The following is a 13,716-nucleotide window of genomic DNA, read 5'->3' as shown; positions in this document are numbered from 1 at the left end:
TAACATTTAAAATATTGGAGTACAAGAACATAAGATGTAAGATCTTCCTGCACCAGTGTTTCCTTGCAGACTTTGTACTCACAGCAGTATTTAGTTAGGCAAATTATTAAGTAGGGCGTGTCCTGCCTACAGATCACACACAGCCACTTCTCTACAGGTCAATGAGCGTCTCACATGCAGCCTGAGGACCGCAGAGTTACCTGTGCCTGCTGAATGGTAAGTACATTGTTTGAGACTTTTCAGGGTATAGAAAAAAAAATATTTACCGTATATTCATTGATCAGACACCAGTGACCCTCATGTCATGTCAACTGTGTGAAAGGCAAACACTTAACGTTTCATGTAGCATCTAGCATTGGTTAATGACTGACATTAGTACTAAACTTTCTACAGTTTTAGGAATGAACAAGGGTAGTTTGACTATTCTATTATCTAGCTTTGACTGCTGTTGACTGGCTGAATAATATTTCCCTAATATGTCTTGTCTTTTCTGGCTTTCCTGGATCATAGTTCTTGTGTCTGTGTGCACCGCTCCTTGTAATATTACTATAGGGAGTGTCGGAAACTTAGAGTTAACTGGTTTGATGCATGTGCAAGTGAATCTTCTGTTAAGTCTAATCTAATGACTGATTAATGTACAAGGTTATTGTTTGTTCTTCTGCATAATGATTGCTTTTATGAGCAAGAACTGAAAATGCATCAAAGTGCATAAAAGCCATGTTCACTGAAAAAAAAAAAAACATTAAAAATTAATGTGAAGTAAATCTTGCAATATCATCATCGGAAGATTATTGTACCATGAGAATTCTTGGTAAAGTTGAGAGGCAGCATAAAAAGGTTTGCATTATATCTTATCAACAGGCGAAAGGTCATTCAGGTTTCATTGTCATCAGTCCCTTTTAACAACCGACACCATATTGTGGTTTTATGTTCACCACTACAATTCTGAGGTGCCATCTAGTATGGATGCTTCAGAGCATCCATCTTCTAGGTCTCAATCACGAGATTGCTGTCATGACCGTTTCCAACAATAACAAAAAGCGGTTTTTGGTTTTTTTTTGGTTTTTTTTTTTTTAAGCATAAAGTGGATAATTATACAAATTAGATAAAATACCACTTGTGTGCATGTCTTAAAGTCTTGATTGTAGGACTCGCCCCATATAAAATCTATCCTTATATACTATAACTAAGCACCAATCTCGGCGTCCTCAAGGCACTAGTGCACAGGTACATTGCATGACCCTACAAGACAACAATCAGGCACTAACCATAGAAGTCAAACGCCACATATGCGCTATACAGTCTTTGTTAAAACAAAACCAAGGAATAAAAACAAAATGAGTAAATACTCTGTATTAAGTGAATAAATAGTAATAGTACATATGTCCATATAAAACTGGTTCTGTAAATAAACGTACTGGTGTCAACAATGTTTTGGATCAGTATTTTTCCAGTATAGCTAAAAAAAAAAAAATTGCAACACTTCTGTTATACTTTACAATGTAAAAACACAAACGTGCACAGCAGCATAGGGTCTAATGGGTACATGTGGCATCCTTGAAAAAAGTGGATGCCACACGTGCCGCAGACAGACGTGTGAAGGGGGCCTAATTAACATTGTTTTGATTAAATAAAATACTTCCCACCATGACAAGGTGTAACCAATTGGGATGGTACCTAACTTTTGTAGTTCACCTCACTATGTGTCCGCAGACAAAAAAATAGACGAGGGCAGAGTGTGACCTGAACAGTTGGGACCCAGGTCTGACTCTGCCCTTATCTATTTCTACATCTGCTGGCACATAGTGATTTGAACTATAAGAGTTATGTACCATCGAATGGGTGCACCTTGTCAATGTTCACATTTGCTCATTTTGATTTTATCTTGGGTACTTTTTGATAAATGGCCATATTGCGAAGGTGCCATATGGTTTTAAGGCGGAACATCGTGATTAGCATGAGACTTTTGTGCCTGCTATCTCTACTGTTACTAATTAACATTGCCCTTTTTAAGATGGGGAAAAAGTAACGAGCATATCTCTGTGTATTAAAAAAGGTGGGGGGAGGTATCGCTATATGGAGCCTCCTAATATAAAATAGCCATATTGAAATCCTCATCTAATAAAAAAAAATAGTGCCATGAGTACCAGGTAAGTAGGGGTATTAGGCACATTGATGCATAAATCAGTGGTCAACCACTGTGAGCCACAACTCCCTCCAAACGCTCTTTCGACATGAAATAAAACCATCAGATCTAAGTGAACTCTCTGCCAGTGCGATCACCAGGCAATTGCTCCTCTTCTGGAATTTCCATAAGGGAAGCACAGAAGCACATTGTGTGCCCCATTTAAACAAACATTCGTGATTGATGATGTGCTGGTTATTATGACCCCATCATTAATACCTAGTATCCTACAGCTAGACGTACCAGTGAAAGGGGAGTACAAATAGGTGAAAATAAGGTAATATACCATCTTTCATCCATATGTGAAGTATAACTGTGCCAGACCGGTCATAATACCGAAAGAAACAATACAATGGTGAAGGGAGGATATTAAGGATTTTCCATGGCACCAAATGTTTCAAAATTCTCCTCCTAGAGAATAAAAAAAGAATATATAAGTACACGTATAGTGCAAAAGTTAAACAGAATCTATCAGCAAGTTTTTGATGTGTAATTTAAGGATGGCATAAGGTAGAGGTTAAACACAGAATTCAACGATGTGTCACATATCCATCTGTGTGCTGTTGTTTGCTTACACTGAAGGTTTTATCTCCTGGTGATAATCATTGCTGTAATTAGCTGGTGCTTGAGCACTTGTCCAACTTCGCCCACTCATGTGATAAGCAGGTCACTGTCTATGGACAATGTACACACAGAGCCTGGTGTGGGCAGGGGCAGTGCTGCATAGTTAAATCTAAAAACTCTGTGTCCGAATCGCAGCACCCATTAAACTAAGTGATACATCGTTGGATTCGGGGTCTCTCTGCCTACATCCTACTGCTCTCGGATTGGGTAGCAAACACCTGCTGACAGATTCTGGGCAGCATGGTGGCTCAGTGGATAGCACTGCAGCCTTGCAGCACTGGAGTCCTGGGTTCGAATCCCACCAAGGACAACATCTGCAAGGAGTTTGTATGTTCTCCCCGTGTTTGCGTGGGTTTCCTCCGAGTACTCCGGTTTCCTCCCACATTCCAAAGACATACCGATAGGGAATTTAGATTGTGAGCCCCGTCGGGGACAGTGATAATGTGTGCAAACTGTAAAGCGTTGCGGAATGTTAGCGCTATATAAAAATAAAGATTATTTATTATTCCCTTTAACCCCTTTCTGACATATGACCTACTATCCCTTCCATGTGCCCTGGTCCTTAATGCCCATGGACGGGATAGTACATCATAGCGATCAGCTGCGCTCACGGGGGCGTGCAACTGATCGCGGCCGGGTGTCAGCTATGTGCCAGGAGCAGTCATTTTACCTGCGGATTCAGCAAAATCCGAGTTTAAAAATCTGCAGCCAACTCCACAATGTGTGCACATACATTAATCGTACTGACCCGAAGAATAAAACTGCCTTATCAACTTTGCCACACACTGAACGGTGTAAAAGCCTCCCCCCCCCCCCTCAAAAAAAGAAGAAATTCATGAATTGCTGGTTTCTGTTCATTCTGCGTCCCAAAAATGGGAATAAAAAACAATCAAAAAATGTCATGTGTCCGAAAATGGTACCAATAAAAACATCAACTCGTCCCGCATAAAATAAGACCCACGTGACTCTGTGGGCCAAAATATGGAAAAATGTATAGCTTTCAAAATGTCGTGATGCAAAAACTTCTTTACAATAAAAAGCGTCTTTTAGCGTGACAGCTGCCAAACATAACCCGCTATAAATAGTAAATCAAACCCCCTTTATCACCCCCCCCTTAGTTAGGGAAAAATAAAATAAAAAAAAAAAGAAAAGTATGTATTTCCATTTTCCCGTTAGGGTTAGGGCTGGCGTTAGAATTGGGGGGTTTCCACTGTTCATGCACATCAGGGGCTTTCCAAACACGACATGGTGCCTGATCTGAATTCCAGCCAATTCTGCACTGAAAAAGTCAAACGGTGCTCCTTCCCTTTCAAGCCCTGCCATGCGCCCAAACAGTGGTTTACCCCCACATGAGGTATCAGCGTACTCAGGACAATTTGCACAATAACTTTTGGGGTCCAATTTCTCCTGTTACTCTTGGGAAAATAAAAAAAATTGGAGACTAAAAATCATCTTTGTGGAAAAAATGATTTTTTTTTATTTTCACGCCCGGGCATTATAAACTTCTGTGAAGCACTTGGGGGTTCAAAGTGCTCACCACACATCTAGATAAGTTCCTTGGGGGGTCTAGTTTCCAAAATGGTGTCACGTGTAGGGGGTTTCCACTGTTTAGGCACATCAAGGGCTCTCCAAACGCGACATGACACACGCAGACCATTCCATCAAAGTCTGCATTCCAAAACATCACTACTTCTCTTTTGAGCCCTGCCATGCGCCCATGCACTAATTTTCTCCCACATATGGGGTATCAGTGTACTCAGGACAAATTGGACAACAACTTTTGGGGCCCAATTTCTCCTGTTACCCTTGGAAAAATAAAAAATTGGGGAGTAAAAGATCATGTTTGTGGAAAAAAATTTTTTATTTTCACGCCTGGGCATTATAAACTTCTGTGAAGCACTTGGGGGTTCAAAGTGCTCACCACACATCTAGATAAGTTCCTTGGGGGGGTCTAATTTCCAAAATAGGGTCACTTATGGGGGGTTTCCACTGTTCAGACACATCAGGAGCTCTCCAAACGTGACATGGCGTTCGATCTCAATTCCAGCCAATTTTGCGTTGAAAAGGTCAAACAGCGCTCCTTCCCTTCTGAGATCTGCCATGCGCCCAAACAGTGGTTTACCCCCACCTATGGGGTATCGGCGTACTCAGGACAAATTGCACAATAACTTTTACGGTCCTGTTTCCCTTGGGAAAATAAAAATTGGGGGTGAAAAGATAATTTTTGTGGAAAAAATGTTTTTTTTAATTGTACGCCTGTAATTTATAAACTGCTATGAGCCCTTGAGGGTTCAAAGTTCTCATCACATATCTAGATAAGTTCCTTGGGGGGTCTAGTTTCCAAAATGGCATCATTTGAGGGGGGGGTTTCCACTGATTAGGCACATCAGGGGCTCTCCAAACGCGTCATGGCGTCCGATCTCAATTCCAGCCAATTTTGCTTTGAAAAAGTCAAACTGTGCTCCTTCCCTTCCATGCTCTGCCATGCGCCGAAACAGTGGACCCCCCCCCACATATGGGGTATCAGTGTACTCAGGACAAATTGCACAATAATTTGTGGGGTCCAATTTCTCCTGTTACCCTTGGTAAAATAAAAAAATTGGACCTGAAGTTATTTTTTTGTGGAAAAAAAGTGAAATGTTAATTTTTTTTTTTTTTAACATTAAAAAAATCCCTGTGAAGCACCTGAACGGTTCTTGAATGATTTTTTTGAGCACTTTGAGGGGTGCAGTTTTTAGAATGGTGTCACTTTTGTGTATTTTCTGGTATTTTCTATTGTGTAGACCCCTCAATGTGACTTCAAATGTGATGTGGTCCCTAAAAAAAAGTGCTGTAAAAATGAGAAATTGCTGGTCAACTTTTAATGCTTATAACTTCCCAACAAAAAAAAAAATTTTGGTTAAAAAATTGTGCTGATGTAAAAGTAAACATGTGGGAAATGTTACTTATTAAGTTTTTTGTGTGCCATATCTGTGATTTAAGGGCATGAAAATTCAAAGATGGAAAATTGCAAAATTTTGAAAATTTTCACCAAATTTCTGTTTTTTTCCCCCCCACAAATAAACGCAAGTTATATGAATGAAATTTTACCACTAAAATGAAGTACAATATGTCACGAGAAAACAATGTCAGAATCACCGGGATCCATGGAAGCATTCCAGAGTTACCTCATAAAGGGACAGTGGTCAGAATTGTAAAAATTAGCCTGGTCATTAATATGCAAACCACCCTGGGGCCTGGGGAGTAAAGGGGTTAAAGAAACTTATATACAGAAGGAGCATTAAGTAATTAAAATAACCTACACTTCTGAGAAGCCAACAGTTATACATTGGTCCATTAAAGGGACATATCACAAAATAATGTTCATTTTAAAGTCAACATTGAAACGGGAAGCCTTAAGGCACGGGAGCTGGGCGCTCCTTTAGGCAAGACGATAATTTCGGTTTTGGTAGGGTTAGCATAGGATGTCAGTATATTGTGTAGTGTGAGGTTTGCGTGTTTGTTCTTTAAAAAAAAAAAAAAAAAAATATTTAAAGCATTTTACAAATCTAAGCCTTTATTCTGTTTGAACATATTGTCAAATCTTTAAAAAAAAATCCACATCCTCTAATACCTAAAGACTATGTACCCCAACAAATAGTGATAATTTATTGTTTAAATCGGGTTTTTATGTTAAAGGAAATGTCATGAGAAAATAACCTACTTTTTAGGACACATTTTTGTCATTTTCAAAAACTTCTGGCAATTTTTTTTTTTACATGATTTGTTTTAACCAAATTAGTAATCTTATGTTCATATTGTCGCTATTTTAGACTCTTACCTCCTGTTGTTCTAGGTAGAGTTTTCAGCTGGCTCATTATCATCACAGGATTGGATTTACAGGTAACACCTACAAATACAGCAGAGGATCCACTATTCACAAGAGGTCAAGTCATATCTGACCCTATTCACCCTACCTTCACATTGAACTTTGCATACGATCATTAGTTGGTTCAATAAAAAAGATGGGGTCTGAGCCAATCTGCAGCTACTCTATTACATGTGTATTTCCTGAAAGAACAGGAATTATGAGTTTAGAATAGCTTCAGTGACCAGTGTGAAAATTGCAAGATTTGATTTTTCTAAAAAAGAAATAGAAAAACAATTAGGGCCTGTGGCCCAGCATGACCCTTGCCATACCTGTATTTCCTGCTGATATGCCCAGTGATGACAATTATACACTGATGACTATCGCACAGTGTTGTCTTGTAAAAGCATCTACATGCCATTGTTATGTAAACTCCTGAAACATCTCAAAAAAGCAGATAGGGCTTACCACAAGAACTAGTAAGAATGGGGAACTCGATCTCTCCAGCTGAAACTTACCTACTGTTACAAAAAGAAACTACACTGACAATGCTTGTTCTACATTATTAGTGTAGTATCCAAGGTTAGACGAGTAATAGGACGTCTGACATTGTGGTCACATAACTAAAGGTTCTTCACCTAGAGGAGTGTGTGAAGAGCTAAAGAGGAGAGACTTGTAAGTCCTCAATACCATTTCTGCATATGGCGGTCTGTTTCTAATATAGTGTGTGTAATATATATGAATGTTGTGTATTACGCTTTGAGTAAAGTGTATGGGATTTACATAAATCTCATTATCATTTTCTTTATGCTACAATTTTAAAATATGCAACGCGTCAATTTCTTTTGGCACACTTTCTTTAAATATATTTTTAATTAGACAGCCTCCTGAAATGATACCACAATGTTTTCTATCACTTGATAACTATTGCTTGTGTTCACCTAGCAGTATAACAAACTGTTAGGGTATGTGCACGCGGTGCGGATTACCCTGCGGATTTTTCAGCGCAGATTTTGCTAAAGCCGCAGGTAAAATGACCTGCGTTTTACCTGCGGTTTAAGTGCAGATTTACTGCGAATTTTCTGCAGATTTTGTGCGGATTCCAACTGCGTTTTTACACCTGCGGATTCCTATAATGAAGCAGGTGCACAACGCTGTGGAATCCACACAAAGAATTGACATGCTGTGGAAATGAACCCGCAGCGTTTATGTTGCAGATTTTTCATCAGCAATCTGCACCGCTTTTTTGTTTTTCATTGGTTAAAATGGTACTGTAGACTGCAGTAGATTCTGCTGCGGATCCGCAGGACCAAATCCGCTGTAGAATACACAACATGCGCACATACCCTTAACATGCAGAATGCTACATAACCGTAAAGTGCTTTTGCAATCTTATTCTCGTTGTCTGTTTGGAAAATGCAAATTACATAGAAATTAATGTGTCTGTGTGCAGAGCATATGCAAATTATGTGCAGGTGTCCTATAAAATACTTCGAAAAAAGTTTATATAAATCACCGGCTGTAAAATGTAAAAAGAGTTGGCTCCAGCCAAAAAGACTTGTTAGCTCATAACTAAACTACTATGAGCAGTGGGGCTAATTCAGGCTTGTGTCTGATTAATGAAAGTCAAATACAGATGCAAAACTATGAACATGTTTTTCTTTTTTTTTTTTTTTGTTTATTATAGATCTCTCACTTTTATTTGTTCAATTTTTATGTCAAAGGACTAACTTTCTTTTGCCGTTTTTGTAATGTTTCAGAGATAAAGAATGGAAACCGAATTTGCATTTGTGAATGCACAGGACTTGCATTTTATTTCCAACCCATTCACAAGGGATAAAAACACCCTGAATCATGCTAAGCACTGAAAAAAAAACAACTTGCATATAAAAAGGAGATGCGACTAAAACCATCCACACATAATAGCAACTTTTATAAATAATATAAATGAAATAATTCAGATCCCTTATACACAAGTGTGAATGAACAATATCTCTGACAACCAATAGATTGACTATTGCAAAACTGAAGGAGTTTGTATGACAATTTTGATAATATCAAAAAAAGGGCTTATAGTCATTGTATCTAATTATAAATACACTTGGCTTGATTCATGCTATTCTTCATTAGGGGGCATGCTGGAGTCAGACGCTCCTCATTCATGAAGAGGCGTATGAATCGGGAGCGTTGGACGAGTGGCATGCACTTCTCCACAAATCTTACTCCAGTGGAGTAAGATTTGTGGGGTAATGAACGCTGCCAATTGTCACGCAAAATTTTTAGTGCAGCTCTGAGTTTGCTACTTTTCTAAGCTTTTATGACAGAATTCTGGTGTGAAAGCTTTGATGAATCAGGCCCACAGTCCGTAGAACTGTTTGCTATTGAATGCTTGCTCTTAAGGCCCTTTTACATTTAGCGATGCACCAGCGATCCGACGAGCAATACGACCCGGTCAGGATCGCTGGTGCATCGCTAAATGATCGCTAGTGAGCTTTAATACAGAAAGACCTCACAGCGATACAGCAGCGACGCAGCGCACGATACTCACCTTTCAAACACAGCGATCCTGACGTCCTCCCGCCCGCGTCCAGAGTCGCTCGTCGTCACAGCAGGAAGTCTCAGCAGGAAGCGCCCGACGAGAAATGGAGCCGGACATTCTCACGCGATCAGCGATGGACAGCGGGGGAGCCGGTCGGAGGTAAGTATCACACATAGCGATATCGCTAGCAATATCGCTATAACGTTACAAAACCGGTGACGTTTTAGCGATATTGCTAGCGATATCGCTTAGTGTAAAACCCCCTTAAGGGTAGATATAGATGGTAGATTTAGGCACCTCCACTCTGAACATGCATTGCAATGAACAAAATCCCCAGTGTAAATTCATATACTATGGATTTAATTTGACATGCTACAGATTTTTTGCATGCTGATGACATTTGTTGAAATCTTATCCATTTTGCTGGTACTAAAAAATTGCTGCTAATTTTCCACTCAGAAAATATGGATGGAGTATTTACAACATATATGCCATGTATAAACATATCTATGCTGCATGGTTATAAACAGAATTGACTTTAAAGAAAAATTTTGTGCCTCCATGACTACTGACTACAATCAAATCCCGTGTAGTCTGATCCCAAAGGTATGAGCTCTTCATTTCACTTCTATTATATGAGATCTTTCAAAGACAGCGGGAGTAGCTCCTGACAGCAGCAGACTACACAGGAATTATATGCCATCTTTAACCCCTTAATGACCACCAATACATCATTTAACTGACGTGAGATATAAGAGAATAGCATCACCGTACAGGTGACAATTCAGCAGCTGTTGGCTGCACACTATAGCTGACAACTTGCTGCATCAGCCACGATCAGTGTTTGCACCGTCCAAATCTTTTTAACCCCTTAGATGCTGCTGTCAATAGTGACAACATCATATAAATGGTTAACAAAGTGTGGGGTCTTCCTCTTTATCCCCATCCGCACCCTAAAGGTACTGTCACACTCAGCGATGTACCAGCGATCCCGACCAGCGATATGACGCGGTCAGGATCGCTGGTACATCGCTAAGTGGTCGCTAGTGAGCTGACACACAGGCAGATCTCACCAGCGACATCGCTGGGGACGAGGGTCGCTACTTACCTGTCACACTAGGCGATCCTGCGTCCTCCCGTCCGGCTCCACGCGTCGCTCGTCTCTCCACAGGAAGCGCCGCAGGAAGCTGACGGTGAGAAACAGTCCTGGACTTTCTCGCGCGATCAGCGATAATCAGCGGGAGAGCGGGTCGTAGGTAAGTATCAGACACAGTACCTTAAGATCATGATTGTGTGGTCCTGATGTTTGCCATGGCAATTCAGGACCAAATAGTGGCCTTAGAGTCTGATGGCTGTTGTAACCTGTTCAGAAGTCGGTGACATTTAGGTGGTAAGAATACACTTTTTCATTTCTGTCATGCCACTTTGCATTAATTTCTGAAAATCACCTGAAGGGTTAATAAACTACCTGACTGCAGTTTTCAATATGCCAGGGGTTGCTGTTTTTAAAATGGTTTTACTTTTGAGAGTTTTCCAATATATAGGACCCCCAAAGTCACTTCAAACCTGGATAGGTCCCGAGAAAATAAATTTGATAAATTTCCTTGATAAAATGAAAAATTACTGCTACATTTTTAAACCTACTAAAATACTAGAAAAATAAAAGAACATTTTTACATATGGTGCTCATGTAAAGCAGACATGCGGAAAATGTTATTTATGAATGTTTTTGTGTGGTATGGCTATCTGGATTAAAAGGATAACCATTCAAAGTTTGAAAATTGGTAATTTTTCAACATTTTTCTCAAATTTCTGATTTTTTTTTTTTTTTTATAAATAAAAACAAAACGTATTGACCTAAATTTACCATTACCATAAAGTACAATGTGTCACGAAAAAACAATCTCAAAATCACTGGGATTTGTTGAAGCGTTCCAGAGTTACCACATAAAGTGACACTGGTCAGATTTAAAAAATTTAGCTCCATCACTAAGGGGATAACCATCAAGATACATAAATTAGCGTAAGAATTGTGCACACACGACTATAGGAAGTTTTTAAATTTTCTTCAAAGTAGTTGTATTATCATTTATCAGCTCACTGAAGCACAAATCAAAAATTAGTTGGACATTACTGTATGTTTAAAACCATAATCTGTCAGCACAAAACGACTGTTCAAACTAAGTATATAGCCTTAAAGAAAATCATTTTTTTTTCTTTGCCACGACAGCATCCACAGAGATGGGATCTGGCCCTAGGAACAGGAAACCTACAGAAATAAGAGGAGGTGCCCCTTGACCCCCTCAGTTGGTTTCCTATTCCTACGGGAACCTGCGGAAAAAAGAGGATATCTGGGCTGTGTAGGCTGAATGTGCGGTGTCCGAGAGAATGGCAGGGACTGCAGCACCAGAAGCGAAGCAGCGTCGGGGGAATCCTGCTGGTCAGCTCCACCCTCGTCTGGCAATGGATGGCGTGAGGCCAGGGTCCGGGAAAGGCTGCCCTGGCTCACGTGGGAGCATGGTGTGGCAGGACGGGCCGACACTCATCCAGGAGGTGCAGGGTGTGGGCATCGGCTGCCCGGCTCCTCCATTGGGCCACCGGGAAGGAGAAAGCCAGGCCACGCGTGCGCAGTAGCTGTGTAAGCGCTCCTGCCCCGGAAGTAGCAGGGATCACTTCGGGGGGGGGGCGGTGGAGTCGGCGCGATGCAGGAGGCACAGTATCTTCAGGCGGCGCTGGGAGGAAGTCGTGCCACGTGTACGCAGTAGCAGAGTAAGAGCCCGGAAAGTAGCGGAGATCACTTCCGGGGGAGGCGGTGGCGAGAGGTATAAAGATGGTGGTGTGGAGCCTGCCCAGGAGACTCTCTAATGGACCCACAGGACTCCACGGAAGAGTGGAAGAGACAAGAAGTCTAAAGCCCCCGTCACACACAGCGATCTCGCTAGTGAGATTGCTGCTGTGTCACAAGATTTGTGACGCAACAGCGATCTCACCAGCGAGATCGCTGTGTGTGACAGCTATCAGCGATCGCCCCCCCGCCGGGTATCGCTGATCAAATGTCTGGACATTTTTGGGGTCGCTGGTCTCCCGCTGGTCAGCACGCATCGCTGCGTGTGACAGGCGGGAGACCAGCGAGCAGGAGCTGGTAACTAAGGTACACATCGGGTTTCTAGGCGCAGCGCGCCCCCTTAGAAACCCGAAGTGTACCTTAGTTACCAGCGCGCTGATGCAGGGAGCTGGTAACCAAGGTACACATCAGGTTTGTAAGTGCTGTGCGCCCCTTAGAAACCCGATGTGTACTTTGCTTACCAGCTCCCTGCATCAGCGCACTGGTAACTAAGATACACTGCTGGTAACTAAGCGACGTGCGTGGCTTGTTACCCGCGTGTCTCTGGTCCTGATCGCTGGTGAAGCTGCCTGTTTGACAGCTCACCAGCGATCCTGACAAGGTGATATCGTTGTTGGGATTGCTGGTGAGTCGCTATGTGTGACGGGGCCCTAAGCAATCCACATCTCAGGCTGTGCCTCTGCCTCCAGAACCAGTACCGTGCTGACAAGCTTAACTGGGGTGAGTATTTCAGAGCTCTACCTATTAAGCTGATTGCCCCTTCTTTCTGTGTACCACTTCAGGTTAAAAAGACTGGGAAGTCTAAGCATAGGGAATGTGCTTTGTGCTCACAGCCCCTTCCTGATAATTATCCGAGAAGGCTTTGTCAAACTTATCAGCCAGACTCTGGAGGAGGAATCGTCTATCAGAGTGAATAATATGACAAAAGGGGGCTTCACACATAGCGATATCGCTAAAGCGCCACCAATTTTGTGACGCAGCAGCGATATTGCAAGCGATATCACTAAATGTGATACTTGCCTCCGACCGGCTCCCCCCCGCTGGCTATCGCTGATCGCGCGAGAACGTCCTGGGCCGTTTCTCGGTGGCGGCTTCCTGCTGGCGCCTACGAGCGACAAGTGGGCGGGAGGACGTCTTCATCGCCGCGTGTGACAGGTAACGACCGCCGACCGCTGCTTCGTCACTGGTGAGATCTGCCTGTTTGGCAGCTCACTAGCGATCATTTAGCGATGCACCAGCGATCCTGACCGGGTTGTATCGTTGTCAGGATCGCTGGTGCATCGTTAAATGTAACGGGACCCTTATGATTAGGAGGAGCTCCAATTACTCAGGGGATCAGATAAGGCTGGAAAACATAATTCCAGTGTAAGGGGTGCTTCCCCCATTTCCAGCCCCTCTTCTGACAGTGACTTGGTTTAATCTGCTGACTCCTCTCGGGCATCATCATCGTCTGATGAAGAAGGGCATTCCTGTTTCCACATTGAAAGTATTGATAATCTGGTAAAAATCAGTTCGGGGGACCATGGGGATTATGGATGCCAAGGAGGCTAGAACTACACAGGAGATTATGTTCGCTGTCCTCTCAGACAAAGAGGCGAACATTTCTGGTTATAGCAGCAGTGAAGGATGTGGTCGAGAGGGAGAAGCAAGGACAGTGAGGTTTCCTTCCTTCAACC

The 13,716-nt window shown here is 42.0% G+C and overlaps 1 protein-coding gene across 6 annotated transcripts in view; it reads left to right on the top strand.

Annotated features, from left to right (window-relative positions):
* LOC141092314 (alpha-1,6-mannosyl-glycoprotein 4-beta-N-acetylglucosaminyltransferase-like) overlaps window positions 1-13,716 on the top strand; it is a 101,742-nt gene that overhangs the window by 32,166 nt on the left and 55,860 nt on the right. For 2 of the 6 annotated variants that reach the window (XM_073578351.1, XM_073578353.1), the window contains exon 1: window positions 44-216. The exons of 1 other annotated variant lie outside the window; for it this stretch is intronic. In XM_073578351.1, the coding sequence (XP_073434452.1) occupies window positions 214-216 (3 nt within the window). In that variant the 5' untranslated portion in view covers window positions 44-213. Of the gene's footprint in view, window positions 1-43; window positions 217-6,644; window positions 6,692-13,716 lie in introns of those variants that run through there. 3 more of the 6 variants (XM_073578356.1, XM_073578352.1, XM_073578354.1) reach the window with 2 other exon arrangements.

This window comes from Dendrobates tinctorius, unplaced genomic scaffold (assembly GCF_039654945.1).
Source record: "Dendrobates tinctorius isolate UK_male_01 unplaced genomic scaffold, ASM3965494v1 ptg000059l, whole genome shotgun sequence".
Classification (NCBI taxonomy): domain Eukaryota; kingdom Metazoa; phylum Chordata; class Amphibia; order Anura; family Dendrobatidae; genus Dendrobates; species Dendrobates tinctorius.
This window is presented reverse-complemented; position numbering and strand designations above follow the sequence as displayed.